We start from the raw sequence: 22,846 nt of genomic DNA on the forward strand, positions 1-22,846 counted from the left end.
TCACTGCTGCCTGTGTGACACTCTCATTGGTTCCTATAATAATCTAACTCGTCATTTTAAATCAAAACATGCACACATCAACATCGACGCCTCTGCAATGTGCATCATATGCAATAAATACTTTCCTACAGCAAAAGGTGCTGGTGTCCATTGTAAGAGAGAACACAACATTGGCTCCAAAGACAAATACCCCAACACACCCACACCTGTCTACTCATACGTAAACCAAAGGACAAAACACCATAAAACAATCACTCCAAAACGGCCCAAGGCTAAGTCACAACCAATCACTGATTCATCTCCCATATACATGAATTCACCCACCCTTTTATCTCGCAACATTAATACACTTAACCAAAGTCCCATCACTACAGACATGCTAACTGACATCACTAATTTACCACATTCCCGACCATCACTAACACAGCCCCAGTCAAACCTAGACAACATCCAAACATCACACTCACACATAAAATCACATCCCATCATCACACTAACACCACACATCAAAATTCCACTTATCCTCACAAACCCAACCAAACCATATAAGCCACCAGTTGTATCACTTCTCACCTCATCACAAATAACACCAAAACCCACTATTACACCCTCTCCTCTCCCTACACCCCTCGACCTTTCATTACACAATAATGTATTCGAACCTAGATCACAATCTAACTGCCAAACACAACTACACTTCACTCCTACTCACAACACAACTAACCCTTCGTTATCAGACAGCCCTAAGGCTCCATCTGAAGACGACCCACCTCCCATTATTCAAACTCATTCCTCAAACACCAAAAAACCATATCATCCATCGATCTCAACCCCAACTAACACAACACTACATTGTAACACCTGTTCGTACGACTCTCAACCAGTGGAATCCTCATCTGCCTTTCACGAAAAATGGATCGCTCACTTCTCCTCCACAACAACGTGGGAGGAATTTTCTCTCCTGATTACTAAATTCACTGAAGAAATTATTACCGTCACCAACCCTAATAAGAACAATATAAAGGCCCCAAAGCCGCCAAATCGTCCGTCTGCCAAGAGAGTAAACATTAACAGAAGATCTATCGCATTCGACCCAATAAAAGCACGCAAAATTCAAACCATGTACAAACTCTCTAAGAAGAAGGCTGCCCGCTCAATTCTTGATAACACGAGCCCTACATATTCTGGCACCGTTACTGAGGCCGAACAATTCTTCACTGAAGTATTTGACGATAAATCGTGCGATACGGATGCCCTATCTAATCTGCTAACTGAGCTTGTCCCCCAGATAGAATGTGGCCACAACCTCGACTCACTGATATCACCCGATGAGGTAGCTAAAAAACTTAAGACCATGTCTAACTCTTCCCCGGGTTCAGACAAAATACAGTACAAGCACCTAAGATCAATAGACCCCAAAGGAGAGATCCTCGCTAAAATCTTCAACCGATGTCTCACTGATCGCAACATCCCTGCGCAATGGAAGGAGTCCAATACCATATTAATACACAAAAAGGGTGATGCAAGTTGTGTCTCTAACTTCCGCCCAATTGCTCTGATGAGCTGCGTCTACAAACTCCTTACGAGCATAATTGCATCGAGATTGGTCTCATTCTCCATCGACAACGGTCTCCTATCTGACTCACAAAAGTGCTAGACCAAACGAAGGGTGCTATGAACACACATTCATCCTTCAATCTCTCATTCTTGATGCAAAACGGCACCAGAAGAACATCTACCTGGCTTGGCTTGACCTCAAGAATGCTTTTGGAAGTGTACCACACAACGTAATATCTACAACCCTGAAACATCTTGGCGTCCCTAACTCACTTGTGGAACTTATCATAAGCATCTACAAGGACGCCACAACCACAATCATCACGTCGAATGGGAACACAAAACCTATCCCGATCCTCGCTGGAGTCAAACAAGGCTGCCCCCTCTCGCCGATCTTATTCAATCTCTGCATCGAAATAATTCTTCGAGGTATTACTTCTAAAAACCATCAATTGGGTCCCGTAAAACACCACTCGTGCGAAATCTCGGTTCTTGCCTATGCTGATGACCTTGTTGTCTTAGCAAAGAATGAATATCAACTCCAGTCTCTCCTAAACAGTGCATCCAACCTAGCCTATACAATTGGTTTGGAATTTAGACCTGACAAATGTGCCTCACTAGCCATCACCTACAGTAAAAGAGTGATCGGTAATATACAACCTTCCACATTCATTGTCCAAGATAAACAAATTCCACACCTAGCCGAAGAAGAGCACTATAGATACCTTGGCATTCCAATTGGCCTAATTAGAGACTTCTCTTCAATCCAGAACCTTACCGATAATCTCTGCCGTGATCTTGAATGTATCAACAATTCTCTTCTTGCTCCATGGCAAAAACTGGACATGATTAAAACATTCATCCAACCATGTCTAACTTATGCCCTACGCGCAGGAGAACCAAAGAAAGCATCCTTAATAAACTACCGTAAGAAATTAATCGAAGTGGTCAGATCAATATGTAACCTCCCTCTCAGAGCCACCACACACTACATCTTCTCTTCCATAAAATCAGGAGGACTCGGCCTTCAAGACCCGGCCGCTGAAGTTGACGTCCAGACTGTTGTCCAGGCAATAAAAATGCTCAGCTCTTCTGACAAAACTGTTGCGAATATCGCTAAACAAGAAATACTACGTACAGTCAGTTTTGCCAGTAGATCGGACCCTTCGCCTGCCCTAATTAAAGACTTCCTGTCTGGATCAACAACTGGTTGCTTCCACAAGGACGTTATCCGATATCGCACGCACTCTCTTTGGACTAGAACTCGAAATGCCTGCAGGAATCTAAACATAACTTTCGCTGTACCACCAAATGATCAACCTGCCATCTTTTCAACTAACAAAGGCCCTTGTACAGCCAAAGCTGCCTCTGCATTCTTACATCAACACGTGCAAAACATCTCAAGCACCAAACTATTGAACCTCCCTGATCAAGGCAAGGTAGCTTCCACGCTCAACAGAGACTGCTTTGGCAATGGCTCAAAATTCCTTAACAATGGTCTAAACATGAGATTTAGCGATTGGAGGTTCATACATAAGGCAAGACTAAATGTGGTTCCAGTTAACCAAAATAAATCCAAATGGAACAACACATCATCATCGTGCCGAAAATGCCATGACACCTCAGAAACCTTACCTCATATTCTCAACCACTGTAACACAAACATGGTCAACATCCGTAAAAGACATGATCAAATAGTCGATAGACTGGTTAATGCAACAAGATCGGGCACAATCAAAGTTGACCAACAAGTCGACGGCATTGAAGATGAATGTAGACCAGACATAGTTATTGAAGACGGGAACAATGTCACCATCATCGACGTAACTTGCCCGTTTGAGAACGGTACTGATGCGCTGTCAACCGCTGACTTCCACAAAATAACAAAGTACGAACACGTCAAACGCTACTTCCAATCTACCGGTAAATCCTGTAGCGTTCATGGCTTTGTTATCGGCTCTCTCGGTGCTTGGCATCCCAACAACGAAGTTGTCCTGTCAAAACTGAACATGTCCAACAACTATAAATCCCTCTTCAGAAAGCTGTGCTGCACCGATGTCATCCGTGGCTCAGCAGACATATACTACGATCATGTGAAATATGGCCTCACCTAAACTTTTCTCTATTTTTTCTTTTATCTTTTGCTTTATCAAATTTATGCGAACCTTAGGTTAAATTTACATACACTAATATATTATATATCTACTAATACAACCATAGTAATACGATGTATTCTATACCCTAAAATTCCACCACTATGTCAATAGTACTCCTTATCTTTACCATGTAAATAATTTTACCTCTTGTGTAACTTTTCAATATGAATAAACAAATTTCTGTTCTTATCAGCTTAATATCTGATATGTCGGGCAATGCCCGACTCTTATATTAAACTGATTTTTGGATATCGGCCATGGGATTGGAGCTTGCTTCGCCCTGGCCACGGGTTGTCTCGGTATTGCACTACCTCCGAGTTCGGCCCATTTCCCTTCGCGGAAGGGAAACACATTTACTTTAAACAAACGAAAAAAAACAAACAAAACAGCCAGCAAATCAAATAGCTAAGCGAATTTATTTTGTCTGTAACTAACTAACCGAGAAACGAACTGTTTAACATTTAACTAAATAACATACGTCTCTTTTCGACAGAGTCGGCGAAAGACGAAAAGACGTCGTCGCCGTCGGAAAGGAAGACAATAAAGGCCGTCAGACGGTACGTTGCAAGTGCAAAAGTAGTGAAAAGTAAAGGGAGGGTGCAACCGTGTCGCACAGAGCGTACGTTCGCGTACAAAGTATGCTCGCCGTGCGTCGTTCGAGCATACTTACCTGACGCGAGAGGCACCTTGATCAGCTAGGAGGTCCTCTCAGGATGAGGCCCTTTCATTGCACTTCGACTGGGTTGACTCCTGCGATTACCCTAACGTGGGTAACTCGAGCGTATAATTTCTGGTAGTGGGGACCTGCGTTCGCGCTCGTCCCCTTCGTTTCTCACGATGGGAGGAAGAAGCGGAGAAAAGAACAAATAAAATAGAACACAATAGAAGAGGGCCTTTCGTCCGTCAATTGTGTATGCCACGCTTTGGGACATATATAAATTCGTTGTTCGTTCGGGGTTAGGTTGCATGCTGCCAAATTTTTTACTGACCTATCCCAAAATGCATAGCGAGATGCAGGAGAAATTTATATCAGCTATTAGCAAGAATAAATTACTTGTATTTGACATAAATTACTTGTACTTAACAACGACGTAAACGGCCGGCGTGTGTGTATATTTTGACGGACGGCATATACATTATGAAAGTATACAAATTATAATATGTATCGTCGACGTTAACAGTAATGATATTGCATTGCGAACGTTTTTCTTACTTAGTCGTACGTTTGTTTAGCTTTTTATAGTAATTATTTCTATGTATCACTGACATTTAACGGCTCGTAGTGTAAAATTCGTTCATTGAGCTGCTTGTCTGCCGATTTCATGAAGCATGACCTTGTTGACATTGCAGCACTTGCATACAATGCGAATCATTATCGCCCACAAGCACAAAGCGTTTGTTTTACAATGAGAAAGCACGTCTGCAGCAAGTTCGCGACAGACATCGCGTGCTTCCTACGTCATATGAAACGATCGCATTTCGCGGCATTACGCGCGAATTTTCAAACATGTTCTTCTTTACGAACAGGTGTACATTGGATTAGAAAGAACGCTTGACATGACGATTGTAGTAAAGGATGATTCCTTCGTTATCCGTACTGCTTGATTTTTTTCATTTGTTGCATGATTTCTACGCGAAAAGATACAATAGAACCGTGTGTTTCTCATGCAACTTGTAGAGTGAAAAAATGGCGAAAGCTCTTCTTCTGTATCGCTTCTCGGCCTTTTGGCTAAGATCAAGTGTAGTAGCAGTACGTCCGGTACGCACAATTTTTCGCTCTCGGTTTTTGGAAAATTTTTATAGTGAAACTTTACATTTTCGTATGAATTTTGGTATAAAAATACAGATAAAGTTGTTATCTATCCTGCTATAATATTCATTTTCCTCTGGATAACGTATTATCGGAGAAATTCTTGTGTTTTATCACGAAGTTTGGATTGACAGCAGAATTTAATTAATTCAATTAACGGGAATTACTACGCTCAAGTTTCTGGATTTTTTCTAAAGTTCTATCGCTGGGAATTTATACAAGAAGATCCCTCGACAATTTCGCTACATTTTTGGAAAGTTTGGCAACTATACGTGCTGTACTTTTGGAGAATGGACGTTTTTCTTTTTGTTGCGTGAGTACACTATCTCAACGTCAATATTCAAAATATCGTGCGCTATAAACGAAATCGCCTTTTTTACTCAAGATATATTGGAACTTTTATATTTCTTACCTTATATCCCGTTTTATCGCCATCATATCCTTGATCAAGATCATCTTCGAAGTATAAAAACGGAGATTATCGTCGTTTATTAATTGAACCGAAAAAGAAAGTCCGTTGCAGTTTGTATATCGGTTGCTACGGTTACGAGCTTTAAATCAGAAATTTGCATATATTCGATGCCAATATTATCAGGGAATTCCCCATCTTATAATACATCAATCTACTGGTTTACCTCTGTCGCTATCGTTCTACTAATCGCGAGTATGTGCAGCCACCTCGATAACATAAACTTCCAATGCAATCAGTGTGAATTTACCACAACGGACCAACATGGTTTAGGAGTACACATTGCTAAAAAACATGAGCCAGTTATTCCATCAGACTGTGACTCAGTATCTATCGTCCGAATCTTTCCTGAAGGAAAACAATTTCACTGCTGTCTATGTGACACTCTCATTGGCACTTATAACAACCTGATGCGTCACTTCAAATCAAAACATACCCACATCAACATTGATGCTTCGGCAATGTGCATCATCTGCAATAAATATTTCCCAACAGCAAAAGGCGCTGGTGTTCATTGCAAGAGAGAACACAATATTGGCTCAAAAGATAAGTACCCACAACACCCACACCTGTTTACTCATATGTAAATAAAAGGACAAAACATCACAAATCAAATCACACTCCAATAAGAAACACATCAAAATTACAACCTACCACAGATTCCTCACCTATATACATGAATTCACCTACCCCACCATCAACTAACACTAATACAATAAACCAAAGTCATAAAAACATAGACCAGAACACAGACAATACCAAAGAAACACACTCACAACCACTATTGTCGCAACCTCACCCCAATCAACCCACAACTCCATCAACCTCACAATCTTCCTCGCTACCCCTGAGACATGACCCACTGCCCACAAAATGCTTTAACACACAAACGCAAAATGACAAACAAACACCACAATCCCATACACAATCCAATCCAAACAACACACTTACACCACACATCACGATCCCACTCACCCTCATCAACCCGATCAATAAAAATAAGTTACCACAATCAACACATCCCACTTCATCACAAACAACACCAAAACTTACTAAAACATCCACGCCTCCACCAACACTCATCGACCTTCCACTAGATAATGAAAAACATGAAACTAGACCACAACCCACCTGCCAAACACAATTACACTTCTCACCATCACACAACACACCGAATAATCACTGCTATCACATCCCCCCACCTCCACACGAGAATTCTTCAGCTTATCATGACGTATCAAGCAACTCTAACATAACCCCTACTCATACGCATCCACCAAATGACATAAGTATGTCTAATCATCAAAATCCAACAACATTCGTCAATAACTGGCAGAGTCGCTTTGCAACATCAACGACTTTTGATGATTTTCAACGTAAATGTGCTCTCTTCTCCGTGGAAGTAGTCGAATTAGGGAAATTTCTATCATCAAATAACAGAAACAAACATGTACCAGTAAGAAACCCGAGAAACAGACCAAAATCCAGATTAACACCATCCAATAGGAGACCACTACAAAATAACCCAATTGAAGCAAGACGCCTCCAAACACTCTACAAACTTTCTAAAAAACGTGCAACAAGAAACATAATCAAGGACAACTCCATAAACTACTCCGGCTCCAAAGAACGAGCAGAATCTTTTTTCGTGGACACTTTTCAACAAAGAACTATTGATACAGACCTACTACTCCAAACACTTAAAAAACAAGTCCCCACAACTAGCACCAATCACAACATCACCGATGAATTCACACAACAGGAGATACTACAAAAAACTTAAATCAATGTCTAATTCAGCACCAGGAAAAGATAGAGTAGAGTACAGACATCTGAAATTAGTAGACCCTAAATGTCAGATTCTCACCATAATCTTCAACAAATGCATGTCAGATCATAAAGTACCACAACTATGGAAAGAATCTACAACCATCCTCATTCACAAAAAAGGAGACAGCGATACCCCAGAAAATTTTAGACCCATTGCGTTAATGTCTTGCATATACAAACTCTTTACAGCCCTATTAGCCTCAAGAATCACTTCAACCGCCATCAACGAAGAACTAATGTCACCACACCAAAAATCAGCTAGACCATCAGAAGGATGCCATGAACATACTTTCACCTTACAAAGCATTATTGCAGATTGCAAACGAAGCAACAAAACTGTTTCATGGCATGGCTAGACCTTAAAAATGCCTTTGGCAGCATATCACATCAAGCCATATACACCACCTTACATCACATGGGTTTTCATGACAACCTAATCAACCTCATCAAAGACATATACACCAATGCTTCCACAGTTGTCAAAACCTCCACTTCAGATGAAACCAATTCCATTCCAATCATGTCTGGCGTCAAACAAGGCTGTCCATTAAGCCCTATCCTTTTCAACCTCACCACAGAACTGCTTATCAGATCCATCACCAATCATAGCGACACAAACCCTTCACTACCATATAACCTTCACAACGAACAGATCTCAATCCTAGCCTACGCAGATGACCTTGTAATAACAAGCAAAACTGCCGATGGCCTCCAGTCATACCTGAACATAATCACAGCCCAAGCTAACATTCTAAACCTTACGTTTCGTCCTGACAAATGTGCCACACTCGCCATCACATGCAAAAAGAACGAACCATCCAGAGTAAGCAACGTAACCTTCTATCTTCAAAACTCACCGATACCATCTCTCTCTCACGAAGAAACATACAGATACTTAGGTGTCCCAATTGGCCTCCTTTACAACCCTGAGGAAATGACAAACATTTCGGATAAACTGATACAAGACCTCATCAAAATAAGAGACTCTCTACTCGCACCATGGCAAAAACTAGATTGCATCAGAACATTCATCCAACCATGCCTAACCTATGTTCTAAGAACATGCCCAGTACCACGAAACTCACTTGAAAAATATAGATCAACCCTCGTCAAAGTTCTCCGATCCATCTGCCATCTACCATCTCGTGCTGCCACCTCTTATCTTTTTGCTCACCGTACTGCTGGGGGACTTGGCTTTCTCGACCCTTTCCTCGAACGTCATGTTCAAACAATTGTACACACCATGAAAATACTATCATCACCTGACAAGACAATCCATAACATCGCTCACAAACAACTCCAATCAGTAGTCTACAGATGCTTTCACCGCCAACCATCCAACGAAGAATTAGATGCCTTCCTATCAGGATCATCAGAAGGACCCCTTAACGAATTCTCTAAAACCAATAACAGCTCCACTCTCTGGTCCAGATGTCGACAAGCATGCAGAGCCCTAAAACTTCACATCTCTGACTCAAATCATGAAATCTCTATATCTGAAGACAACATCACTCACACCAAAGCTAAAAATGCCTCTTCCTTCTTACACAAACACATAACCAACCACCATGCCACTAAACTCAAAGAACTACCAGATCAAGGAAAAGTCGCGAGATGCATAAACGAATCTAACATCTCATCTGTAAACTCCTGGATGTTTGACGGAACGGGTCTCCGTTTCTGTGACTGGAGATTCATACACGCGCGAACAAACACACTCCCAACTAATGCTGCAAAGCACCGTTGGAATCACGCAAACAACGCTACTTGCCGTAGATGCCATACAGACAGCTCAAAAGAAACCCTTCCACACATCATAAATCACTGTCATCCCAATATGTCACACATAACCACAAGACACAACCTAATACTCAACCGCCTCAAAGACAACATAAAACATGGTACCACATCAATAGACAAAACAATCCCAGACGATCCTAATAAATCTCGACCTGATATAGTAATCTACGATGGTAATAGAGTACACATAATAGATATCACGTGCCCCTTTGAAAACGATTCAAATGCATTAAAAGAAGCAGCGGACAAAAAACAAGAAAAATACAATTACCTGATAGAATTCTTTACAAAACAACACCTGCAAGCTTCTATATCGGCTTTCGTCGTCGGATCCCTCGGTGCATGGTATGACCAAAACGAAAAAGTCCTGCAAGAAATAAGAATGCCCATGAGATTCAGGACCCTCTTTCGCAAATTATGTGCTGCAGATTGTATAAAAACATCAAGAAACATCTATGTAGAACACCTTACTGGTATCGAGCAACATTAGTGCTAGTGCATTAATGAACAACCTATATCTTTCGTAGAATCAATATATATATATATTTTTCATAGTTTCTGTTAAAAGAACGTTTTAATAGTAGTATAGAGTAAATAATATAGTTAATCAACAGTAGTATAGTAACATAACATGTAAAAGATGCATAAAAGCCATCATTTAACACAATTCTCCACATCCCACATCACAATATAAAACACAACCATCAAACATCACAACCATATCACAATTGTAAAAATGTAAATAATTATCTAACCAAAACCATGTATATTCTTTATTGCTAATAAAAAATCTCTGTTCTTATCAGCTTAATATCTGATATGTCGGGCAATGCCCGACTCTTATATTAAACTGATTTTTGGATATCGGCCATGGGATTGGAGCTTGCTTCGCCCTGGCCACGGGTTGTCTCGGTATTGCACTACCTCCGAGTTCGGCCCATTTCCCTTCGCGGAAGGGAAACACATTTACTTTAAACAAACGAAAAAAAACAAACAAAACAGCCAGCAAATCAAATAGCTAAGCGAATTTATTTTGTCTGTAACTAACTAACCGAGAAACGAACTGTTTAACATTTAACTAAATAACATACGTCTCTTTTCGACAGAGTCGGCGAAAGACGAAAAGACGTCGTCGCCGTCGGAAAGGAAGACAATAAAGGCCGTCAGACGGTAAGTTGCAAGTGCAAAAAGTAGTGAAAAAGTAAAGGGAGGGGGTGCAACCGTGTCGCACAGAGCGTACGTTCGCGTACAAAGTATGCTCGCCGTGCGTCGTTCGAGCATACTTACCTGACGCGAGAGGCACCTTGATCAGCTAGGAGGTCCTCTCAGGATGAGGCCCTTTCATTGCACTTCGACTGGGTTGACTCCTGCGATTACCCCTAACGTGGGTAACTCGAGCGTATAATTTCTGGTAGTGGGGACCTGCGTTCGCGCTCGTCCCCTTCGTTTCTCACGATGGGAGGAAGAAGCGGAGAAAAAGAACAAATAAAATAGAACACAATAGAGAGAAGAGGGCCTTTCGTCCGTCAATTGTGTATGCCACGCTTTGGGACATATATAAATTCGTTGTTCGTTCGGGGTTAGGTTGCATGCTGCCAAATTTTTTACTGACCTATCCCAAAATGCATAGCGAGATGCAGGAGAAATTTATATCAGCTATTAGCAAGAATAAATTACTTGTATTTGACATAAATTACTTGTACTTAACAACGACGTAAACGGCCGGCGTGTGTGTATATTTTGACGGACGGCATATACATTATGAAAGTATACAAATTATAATATGTATCGTCGACGTTAACAGTAATGATATTGCATTGCGAACGTTTTTCTTACTTAGTCGTACGTTTGTTTAGCTTTTTATAGTAATTATTTCTATGTATCACTGACATTTAACGGCTCGTAGTGTAAAATTCGTTCATTGAGCTGCTTGTCTGCCGATTTCATGAAGCATGACCTTGTTGACATTGCAGCACTTGCATACAATGCGAATCATTATCGCCCACAAGCACAAAGCGTTTGTTTTACAATGAGAAAGCACGTCTGCAGCAAGTTCGCGACAGACATCGCGTGCTTCCTACGTCATATGAAACGATCGCATTTCGCGGCATTACGCGCGAATTTTCAAACATGTTCTTCTTTACGAACAGGTGTACATTGGATTAGAAAGAACGCTTGACATGACGATTGTAGTAAAGGATGATTCCTTCGTTATCCGTACTGCTTGATTTTTTTCATTTGTTGCATGATTTCTACGCGAAAGATACAATAGAACCGTGTGTTTCTCATGCAACTTGTAGAGTGAAAAAATGGCGAAAGCTCTTCTTCTGTATCGCTTCTCGGCCTTTTGGCTAAGATCAAGTGTAGCTGCTAACAGACACGGTGACCTGTCGAGATCTGCTGTTTCGGAGTCTGCGCGTTGTTGATCGTTCGTTGTTCGTAATCATATTCAATATCGTCTTCAAAACTGTGAGTTCGTTCCTTGTTTGTAAATTGTTATATTTTGTATCTGTTTTCTGGTAGTTCCTTATTAGGGGGCCCATTTAGGGGGCAACCGAACAGGAGGGGGTCTTTCCTCAGTACTTGTTGCTAGGGTCTGGTCGGGGGGTGGTTTGGCCATCTTCTGACTCTTCAGTGTTCGTTCTTGGTTTTTATTTCGTGTGTTACCGCCATTTTGTATTCGGGAAGCTTTCTTCCTCGACTTATTTTTGTGAAGCTACAAGACTTCACGTGTGTTTATCTTCTATTTCGTTCCTGCTATAAGCAAGAACTACTATTTACTGCGTGTGTTCGAGATTATTTTACTACTCGAACGTTGTTTTACTTTACGAAACGTTCGTTAATCGAAGGTCGTTTGGACTCTGATCGGGCGTTGTTCTATTACTTCTTGCTCGTATTTTCTTGTTTTATATCTGCTTTATCGCTGCCTGATACTAATCAGTGCTGTTTATTCTTTCGTGTGCTTTGCTTGGACCTTTGCCGTTCAAGTTCTTATATATTTTTCGCGAAGCGCGTTCTTTGTTTGCTTCGTTTCTGCCTTAGTTTTACTAGCTTTGTTTATAGACTAGTGTATTCTGCCTGCCTCCCTTGTCCTACAGTGTATTAACTATTTGTACTGTAGACTTTCCTTATTATTTTTCCTTTGCCGTTATATTTTCGAACGGCGTTTAGATTCTTCGTGGGCGTTGTCGAGCATCTTTCCCTCGAAGCTACGCTCCTATTCCGAGTGTTACGTGCGCTGGTGGTTATATTTCGACTGGTGCTAGCGTGTAATTACCCTTTGACTGCCCTTTTGGTCTGTTTGGCCAAAGACCCTCTTTGCTTTGGTCGTTTTCTTCTGCTATAAGCGTCCCAATTTTTGTTTATCTGAATTGCATGCTCGTTTGCCTGCATTACTAAATTTTCATACGCCCCCGTTTGCTTATAATTTGTGAACGGACTAACACTAAACATTTAAAGATGATACCGTACGCGTCACGGACCGTAGATATCACCCTACATCCCGATTGCCCCCTGCCTAAAAAGGGAGCTAAGGATGTCATAAATTTACTAAAAGCGAGAGAGTTAACTAGCGTTGTTGAGGCTGTGGTTCAGCTGTCACCGGAGCGCTACCGATTGACTTTCAATCATGCCCGTCAAATGCATACTTTCTCAAACCAGGACTTTTTTATACATGGGAAACCGGTGGAATTCAAGTCCGTTTCCCCCTTCACCTGGGTACATATCTCCAGGCTGTCCTATGGCATCCCCGACGAGGCCATTACTAACGCTCTAGCCCCATATAGTGGAGGCATTAAATCCATGACCTCAGTGGTGCATGAGAATATTTATACCGGCGAGCACAACGTGCTCATGAAAATCACGGCCAACATTCCGGCACGTCTGCGCATAGCAGGACACTGGTGTGTCATAAAGTACAGCGGGCAAAAACAGGTCTGCTTTAGATGTCATAAGGAAGGGCACGTCATTGCTGACTGTCCGACCTACCTCAATAAAAATAATACCCATAATGCTACAACTAGTAGCAACAATACTAACAACAACACCGAGCGTTCTGCCTCTGTTGCGCCCTCACTGCCGTTGGTCTCCTATGCGGCGGTGGCGGGGAGCAATCTTCCGCTAGCTGCTCCCCTCGAGAGTGCCGAGGGGTCATCCGCCCCACTATCTAACCCCACTCACCAGTCACCTCCTGACTGCGCTTCCGGTGCTCCGGTCTCTTCCGCCCCTTCTACCCCTTCTGGGGAGGGTGGCACTGTTGGTAACAACGACCATCTAACGACGGTACCTTTTAGCCCGGTTCGACGACGGGGAAAGCGACGCCACTCCCCCATCCAGTCACCACAACCAGAGGGAAAACGAGCCACGCACGTCGGGACAGACGAGTTGGTTGCAGACGATGTCCTCGCACCCTTAGGATGCGACTCCATGGAGGAGTGTTCCTGGTCCGGCATCGCTGTAGAACAACCGATTAGCGACCTTGCGGTTCCTGCACAACTGAAGGCACGAGATACCACGGAATCCCATCCGGAGAATATACCTCTTCCCCAGGAAAACGATGGGAGGCTGGATGATGATGATCATGATGATGAAGACACTGAAACGGACATGGACAACGAGATTAACCAGACCACGGACGAGGACGAAGACAATGAGACTGAACACGGACAAACAACACCAATTACTACCAACGGTGATGATGACGATGGTATTGCACAGGGTTCGGATGACGACGTGATGGACCCTAACGACCACATCGACTTCGATGAAGATAACTATACAAGTGATGATGATGCCTCCTTTGCAACGGTCTCCGAGGCGGACATGCCCAATTCACCTGCCCCCCAGCAGACGACCATTTCAATAACAGAGAAAAACACCGATCCACACCAAATCGTACGTAATGAGCCTGCTAGTGCTGTGGCACACAACGCAGCCTCCTTGTTTAAATTGGCGGCAGTGCTTCCCACCCAGGGGGGCTCTCCCCGTTCGTAATCTTTCCTTGTTTGACATTCCCTTTTTGTCCTTTCATGTATCGCCTTTTTCCTTTTCTTTTTCACCTTTATCGACTTCTCAATGGCCTCCCCAAGATCATCACTCACAACTATTACGCTGAATTGTCAAGGCCTCCGTAACACTACACAGAGGTCCGTTTTATTTTCATGGCTCTCTTGTTTCAGTCCTACAATCGTCTGTCTCCAAGAGACTCACTCTATCAGTCAAGTGGAGTTTGACAAATGGCTCACTAAGGAAAATGACAACGGAAATAATAAGCCAATGTACAAAGTTCTCTCTTCGCCCGGTACGACCCGTTCACGGGGCGTCGCTGTCCTTTACCATCCATCTCTCACAGTTCTCCACTCGTCATCCGATCCACAAGGACGGCTGCAAGTGATCCACTTTACCTTCCATTCCCACACATTTCAACTTGTTAACATCTATGGCCCGAACCAGAAGAAACCGGGCCTCTCTTTCTTTCAATCCATCCTCCCACTCCTCGACCTTTCACTTCCCACGATCGTCTGCGGAGATTTCAACACCGTAGTGGATGCATCGATAGATCGCATTGGATGTAATCCCAACTCACCTTGGGCCTATAATTGGCCACACACTTTGGCCACGCTTACAAAAGACTTAGATCTAGTGGATATATGGCGTAGACGTCACCCTAATGAGCGTGCCTACACCTGGACCCGTGCTGGCGGCCAGGTTGGATCACGCCTGGACATGTACTGGATCTCGTCCTCCCTAGTACCGCACGTTAGAGACATCTCAATTTTACCATATTTCCGCAGCGATCACTCTTATGTCTATCTCTCCTTTTCTCTCCCGGATGCGCCGGAGCGTGGAAAGGGCCACTGGAAACTCAATAACACCCTATTAAAAAACGAAACATATGTTAACGTGATAAAAAATTTTTGGAGCGATTGGAAGAAGGAACAAGTCTACTACCCCTCTTTACCTGTATGGTGGGATGTTGGAAAGCAACTAATCCGACAAATTACTATAGATTTTGCTTCTGACCTTGCTGCTTCCCACAGGAAATCCTATGACGATTTGTCCAATAAACTTACCATGCTTACTTCGCGACGTAACGCGGGCGAAGATGTTTCTGCTGAAATTAAATCAACGGAAGACCAGTTATACGACCATCACTTACGCAAAGCCGCCGGCGCCCGTATACGCGCCCGAGAACAGTGGGCAGAAGAAGGCGAAGTCTCCTCCAAATATTTTTTCCTACGAGAAAAGTCGCGTGCCTTACGTGGCTTGATGACAGGTATCTATAATATACACGGACAAACCGTCAAGAGTCTCTCCACCATGCTTCATGTTTGGATGCTCTTTTATACCACCCTCTTTTCTGCTGCCTATCTGGATGCAGCCGAACAAACATTCTTCCTTAATAAAATCATAAATAAATTATCATCCACAGAAGCCGCCCTCTGCGAGGGGGACGTCACTTTAGAGGAATGCACCGCCGCTTTGCATTCCTTTTCTGCCAATAAATCTCCAGGGGTGGATGGCCTCACGTATGAATTTTTTCGCACATTCTGGGAATGTATGGGTCCAGATTTGGTGTCTGTATTAAATGCGTCCAGTACCGCAGGACAATTATCTCTCTCACAAAGAACAGGGATAATCACGCTATTGTATAAAAAGGGGGATAAAATGGACCCCAAGAACTGGCGCCCAATAACATTACTCTGCACGGACTACAAAATTCTGTCCAAAGTCCTTACCGGCCGCTTGGCCAAGGTCATATCTAGTGTGACTTCGACCTGTCAGACGTGTGGCGTCCCTGGGAGGTTTTCTGGTGAAGTCGTCCGCGTGATTCAAGACTGTATTGATCATGCCAATTCAACCAATCTTGGTGGAGCCTTGTTGTCCTTGGATCAGGAAAAGGCCTTTGATCGTGTAGATTGGGAATTCATGCATAAAACTTTAGAACATATGAATTTCGGACCATCCTTCCGCGCATGGGTTCGACTACTATACACCACATTATACTCACGCGTATCAATCAACGGTACTCTCGGGGGTCCCTTTGCCATTTCCCGGGGAGTACGGCAGGGTTGCCCTCTGTCGCCCCTTCTGTATGTCCTGGCAGCCGAAACCATCTCGTGTGCCATTCAACAAACCACGGAGATCGACGGTTATCGTCTACCCTCTGGAGAGCTTGTGAAAATTTTGCAGTATGCGGATGACACCACGTGTTTCGTTATGAACGACTCTAGCCTGTTAGCATTATTCACGTTGTTCGAGCGATATACAAAAGCCTCGGGAGCACAATTAAACATAGACAAAACTGAAGGCCTACTGTTTGGTCCCTGGAGACTCCGGACAGACTTACCTGTCAACTTAAAATGGTCCTCCGAATCATTGACCATCCTGGGATGTCGTGTAGGCAACTCCGCCCTGCCTAACTGGGACAACCTCATTAAAAAACTTAAAAACAAGATAACCTCTTGGTCGTCGCGAACACTATCCCTGCAAGGTCGAACATTACTTGCTAACACCCTGGGACTAAGCCTTTTTTGGTATCAAGGCACAATATTTGACATGCCAAAAACGGTTGTGCATGCCGTCAATAAAATATTATTTCCATTTATCTGGAACAAACATAAAGAGCCAATCGCACGCAGCTCGGCCGTTGCTCCTCGTCTTCGGGGGGGTTTGGGTATCGTACATGTCAGCACTAAGATCCTGTCTCTACGTGCCATTTGGATCCGACGCCTTCTGTTGTCACGATACACCATTCCGTGGCCTTCCCTTTTCTCATACCACGTCCGTCAAGTATTTAACCAAGACCTGGATACCTTCTTCTCACGCACAACCATTCCCGCCTACTTGACCAAAAAATTGCCAAAATTTTACCAATCCATAGTTCACACATGGACGCAACTAAAAGGTCGACGAGAAGGCAATTCGTGGCTGGCGGGGACCAGTGACACTGCACCTATTCCGCTGGCAGACTTAACAGCCCGACGCACCTACTTCATACTCCTAGAATGTTCCTTGGCCCCTCACAAGGCTATAGAAAAGTTTAACGCAATGCAGATTCCTGTACATTGGCCGTCTGTGTGGCGCTCGCTCCTTCTCTGGAGATTTATCCGTTCGGTAGCCGACACAAATTATTATATCTTTCATGGTCGCCTTGCCACCGCGGACCGTTTGATTCGCTTCGGAATGAAGGTAGACGAGAAATGCTTTTGCGGAGAACAGGAAACTGCCATCCATCTCCTTTGTCATTGCCCTGTTGCAAAGACCGTTTGGGATTGGGTTACTCCTCTTCTCGTGTCCCTGAATCTCGCCACTCCCCTTCCCATCTCCACCATCCTCTTCGGATTCCCAGGAGCGAAGAAGACCCCCGCTGCCGTCAATGCCATTCTGGGCATTGTCAGACACCACCTGTGGCTTCACCGCAATCGATGCAGGTTCGACCGTCTCTCTCCCGATGCCTCTTCGGTGTTGCGGATGGCGAAGTCGACCTTCCGATTCGCGGTGAAACTTGAACATCGCCACTGCCTCCTCACGAAGTTTGAAGACGAATGGTTGATTCGTGGTCTGGTCGGTACCATCGCCGAAGACAACTCAGTATCCTTTTCTAAGGATTTCATGTCTTAACTGTTGGTCATTTGTTGGACGGTGCTGAAGGGGGTCGCCTTCATTGGTTGTACTGCCGGATAGCCCGTTCGTCGTACGTCGCGTAGATTGCGAAACAAACAGCTTGCTGTCTTTTTCAATATCTCGTCTTGTGATTCTTGTTCGTCTCGTTAAAAGCTCCAGCATTTATGCCAGGGCTTCGTATCGTCGAAAGATCCTAGATCTTTCCTTTCTGTTCTCTGTCGGTTTTGTCCGCGGGGGAGAGGTTCGCAGCCTCTGTCGATCTGCGTCGCTGGTAGCGGCCTCCCTGAGTGTACCGGTCTTGCACGTAAGGGTTCGTAGTCATTGCACCCCCGACTGCGTAACCTACCCGGTCCCCACCCAAAATAAGATCAAGTGTAGTATCATTACGCCCGGTACGCACAATTTTTCGCTCTAGGTTTTTTGAAAATTTTGTAGTTAAACTCTACATTTTCGTAATAATTTTGATATCAAAATATAGATAAAGTTGTCATCTTTCTTGTTATAATATTCATTTTCCTCTGGACAACGTATCAACGAAGAAATTTTGGTTTTTTATCACGAAGTTTGGAGTGACAGCAGATTTTAATTTATTCAATCAACGGGAATTACTACGATCAAGTTTTCGGAGTTATCCTAAAGTCTCACGGCTTGGAATTTATATAAGAAGATTCCTTGGCAATTTCTCAACATATCTGGAAAGTTTGGTAACTATATGTACTATACTTTTGGAGAAGCAACGTTTTTCTATTTGTTGCGTGAATACACCTTCTCAACGTCAGAATTTGAAATATAGTGCGCTATAAACGGAATCGCCGTTTTTCTTCAAGATATACTGGAAAACATATAAATTTTACCTCACATCCTGCTTTGTCGTCATCATATCGTTGATCAAGATCTTCTTCGCAGTATAAAAACGGAGATTATCGTCGTTTCACAGTAGAACTGATCAGAAAAGTCCGTTGCAGTTTGTATATCGGTTGCTACGGTGACGATCGTTAATCCGAAATTTGCATATACCCGATGCAATTATTATCAGGGAATTCCCCATCTTATCCTGCAATCTTTTAAACTGCTTAGCAACAGCCAATCAAACCCACCGTCCAAGATATACAAGAGATTTGCCCCATTATATTTTGCCACTCATTCTACGCGTAAAAACAACAAACCTATCGAACACCGTTGCTCCCATTAACAGACAACGCACGATGTCCCAATAACCCTCAACGGCAAAGCTCTTCAACTAAGACCATACGATGGACGACTCAAACTATACGGAAAACTGCTCACAATTATTCCATTGTAATGACTGCGACTTTGAAACACATGTACAAAGCAGACTAAGCCTCCACCGAGTCAAAAAACACCCTCAAAGTATCGACGATAGCATCAAGTCAATCAATGTGGTTGTGGAATACCCCAAAGGGAAATCATTCTACTGCTGCATCTGCGACACAATAATAGGCTCTTTAGCAAACTTCCGCAGACATTGCCTGACATCACACCCCCAAGTACCTCTCAATACATCATGTTTATGCACCATCTGCGACACCCCTTTTGACTCAACAAAAGGCGCGGGTGTTCACCTCAAACGGTCACACAAATTACCATCCACATTCACGCTCAACCCTCCACCCGTCGAACCCATCATATCATTTGTGGATTACCATGACTCACAAATAAGCACTTCAATCCAAAATGATTCATCTCAGACTTCATCACCTTCCACCAGCCAACCCACCCCACCCACAACGAGAGTATCGCGAAGCATGAAAAGATGCACTCGTGCTAACAGGAGTTCTTTGACATTCACCCAACTTTCACCAAGGCCTCCCACAACATCAACACAACAGACAACAAACAACACCAAGTCCAAAACACCACCACACCAACAACTAACAGCAACCTCACAACCCCACTCTCCAAGACTACTCACCTCTATCTCTGAACCACTACCAGGCTTACTTCTCGGCCAAACACAACCTCTACCCGAAATAACAACACCTCCTTCCACTATTCAACAAACCCTGCCTCTTACTCATAACAACATTGTACAACAAACTCTGCCTCTTACCCAAAACGACACTGTACCAACTAACAACACAACTGATAATCCAAGTACTGACTCACCAAACAGACACTCACCTCCATCACTCATCGATCCACCATGGGTAACAGATGTAGACGACACCTACACAGACACAACACAAGACATCACGACCTCTCAAAACACTTCACCCACCCCATCTCCTCGTGAGTTTCACCTTCAGCCCACCATGCCACAGGCTTCACAACCTGACAACACCAGACACAACAACGTCCTACCCCACTCAGACACACCCACAATTCCAAATCAGGCCGAAGATGCTCTCATATCATTCAAATCAAAATGGTCAGAAACTTTCACCAGAGACTCGGACTGGTCACAATTCGCCAAGGACTGTGATGAATTTACAGAGGAACTTTGGAACTACTGCAAGAAGAATGGAAACCTAACCAATAACATCCCTAAGGCTCGAGATACTTCTAGACCTTCCAATCGCCCTATAAACGTTAACCGACAGCCTTTGCAGTACAACCCACGCGAAGCCTGAAGATTACAAACCCTATATAGGATCTCAAAAAAGAGAGCAGCACGGAAAGTAATCACCGACAACAAACCACCGTATTCTGGAAGCCTAGATGCTGCTGACTCTTTCTTTCGAGAGGCATTCTCTGAAAAAAGTGTGAACTCTAACCTTTTACAAGAGAAACTATCTGAGTTTGTTCCTTCAGGCCACATCGACAACACATTAGAAGAGGACATCACCCCTGAAGAAATAGAGAAAAAACTACGCTCTCTCTCTAACTCGTCTCCTGGTGCCGACCGTATAGAATATCGCCATCTGAGGCTCGTAGATCCAAAAGGTAAAATCCTAGTCAAAATATTCAATCGTTGCTTGCATGCTGACGATGTACCGGCCGCATGGAAAGCTTCCACGACAATACTGATTCATAAGAAAGGTGACGCTAACAATATCTCGAATTTCCGCCCTATAGCCATGATGAGTTGTATATATAAACTCTTCATGAGTGTCATAGCAAACCGCTTAGTCTCCTTCTCAGTTGAGAACAACATACTGTCTCCTGCCCAAAAAAGCGCTAGGCCATGCGAGGGATGTTATGAACACACCTTCATTCTACAATCCCTCGTACTGGATGCTAAACGTCATCAGAAAAATTTATTTGTCGCATGGTTAGACCTAAAGAACGCCTTCGGAAGTGTTCCCCACACAGTCATCACAACAACCCTTTCTCACCTGGGCATACCTTCCTCAATCGTCAACCTCATCCAAAACGTATACACTGACGCCTCAACGAGAGTCTCAACAACAAACGGTCTTACACCACAAATTCCAATCCTTGCAGGTGTTAAACAAGGCTGCCCTCTATCTCCGATAATCTTCAACCTTTGCATCGAAGTTATCATCCGTGCAACTGCTTCTACAGGTGCATCTATTGGGCCTGTCAAGCACTATAACAACGACATCTCCGTTTTGGCTTATGCGGATGACCTAGTACTAATTGCTAAAACCGAAAATAAACTACAGTCTCTTCTATCGGCCGCTGGAGATACAGCCAACATCTTAGGCCTTACCTTCCGCCCTGATAAATGTGCATCTATCAGCCTCACTTATGGGAGAAGAGGGGATAATAACATCCAACCCACCCGCTATAACATCCAAGGGAAATCGATGCCTGCACTATTGGAACACGACCACTACCGCTACCTAGGAGTGCCGATTGGCATGCTTCGCGATGTACACTCCATCAACACCATCACTGAACAAATCTGTACAGACTTGGAACGAATCGAGAAATCTCTTCTTGCACCATGGCAAAAGTTAGACATGATACGTACCTTTATACAACCTGCTCTCACCTTTGCCCTCCGTGCCGGAGAACCGAACAAATCTTCACTGGCCGATTACCGCAGAAAATTAATAGAAACCATAAGGAACATTTGTCACCTCCCGCAACGAGCAACATCCCACATAATCTTTGCTTCTAAATCAGTTGGTGGCCTAGGGTTCCAAGACCCAAGAACAGAGGCTGACATCCAAACGGTAGTCCAAGCCATGAAAATGCTTGCCTCAGAAGATAAGTTCGTGTCGGGCGTAGCCAGAGGAGAGCTTGCTCGAACTGTTGCTTTCGCCGCCCAGACTAACCCGTCTCCGTCATTAACACAAGATTTCTTATCTGGTTCAACGACAGGGAGGTTCCACCCAGACAAAATCAGATACAGAACGCACTCGTTGTGGACAAGGACACGATCCGCCTGCAGACGACTTAATATCACTTTTAAAGTACCTCCTGCAGGCCCTCCGTCAATATCCATCAACGGTAAAGGTCCCTGTCCAGCAAAATCTGCTTCTTCTTTTCTTCATAGAGCCTTACAAGATGCCACAGCTGCGGAAGTAACTGCTTTACCTGACCAAGGTAAAGTTGCACGATCTATGATCCAAGACCCGCACGCCAACAACTCATCTTGGCACTTCACCGGCCTTAACATGCGTTTCCGCGACTGGAGATTCATTCACCGCGCAAGACTCAACGTCGTTC

General features: G+C 43.6%; 1 protein-coding gene, 1 long non-coding RNA gene, 3 other non-coding genes and 2 pseudogenes across 5 annotated transcripts; 6 read left to right on the forward strand and 1 right to left on the reverse strand.

Annotated features, from left to right (window-relative positions):
* Nucleotides 1-1,120: 1,120 nt before the first annotated feature.
* Nucleotides 1,121-3,671, forward strand: LOC124449154. Its single transcript, XM_047000104.1, has 2 exons — nucleotides 1,121-1,333; nucleotides 1,728-3,671. Exons 1-2 carry the CDS (start codon nucleotides 1,121-1,123, stop codon nucleotides 3,669-3,671), a joined length of 2,157 nt encoding a protein of 718 aa, XP_046856060.1.
* A 193-nt stretch (nucleotides 3,672-3,864) lies between these two features.
* LOC124450116 lies at nucleotides 3,865-4,046 on the forward strand (annotated as a pseudogene).
* Nucleotides 4,047-4,375: 329 nt separating this feature from the next.
* LOC124449913 lies at nucleotides 4,376-4,538 on the forward strand. Its single transcript, XR_006949678.1, has one exon. It is a non-coding gene; the product is annotated as a U1 spliceosomal RNA (small nuclear RNA).
* An 884-nt stretch (nucleotides 4,539-5,422) lies between these two features.
* On the forward strand, nucleotides 5,423-5,581 carry LOC124450157 (annotated as a pseudogene).
* Nucleotides 5,582-5,928: 347 nt separating this feature from the next.
* On the reverse strand, nucleotides 5,929-9,984 carry LOC124448398. Its single transcript, XR_006949047.1, has 3 exons — nucleotides 9,894-9,984; nucleotides 6,159-6,277; nucleotides 5,929-5,979 (listed from the first exon to the last, which is right to left on the reverse strand). It is a non-coding gene; the product is annotated as an uncharacterized LOC124448398 (long non-coding RNA).
* Nucleotides 9,985-10,380: 396 nt separating this feature from the next.
* On the forward strand, nucleotides 10,381-10,568 carry LOC124450110. Its single transcript, XR_006949863.1, has one exon. It is a non-coding gene; the product is annotated as a U2 spliceosomal RNA (small nuclear RNA).
* Nucleotides 10,569-10,901: 333 nt separating this feature from the next.
* Nucleotides 10,902-11,065, forward strand: LOC124450190. Its single transcript, XR_006949911.1, has one exon. It is a non-coding gene; the product is annotated as a U1 spliceosomal RNA (small nuclear RNA).
* The last annotated feature ends 11,781 nt before the right edge of the window (nucleotides 11,066-22,846 follow it).

Source organism: Xenia sp. Carnegie-2017, unplaced genomic scaffold (genome assembly GCF_021976095.1).
Source record: "Xenia sp. Carnegie-2017 unplaced genomic scaffold, XeniaSp_v1 HiC_scaffold_23, whole genome shotgun sequence".
NCBI classification, from domain to species: domain Eukaryota; kingdom Metazoa; phylum Cnidaria; class Anthozoa; order Malacalcyonacea; family Xeniidae; genus Xenia; species Xenia sp. Carnegie-2017.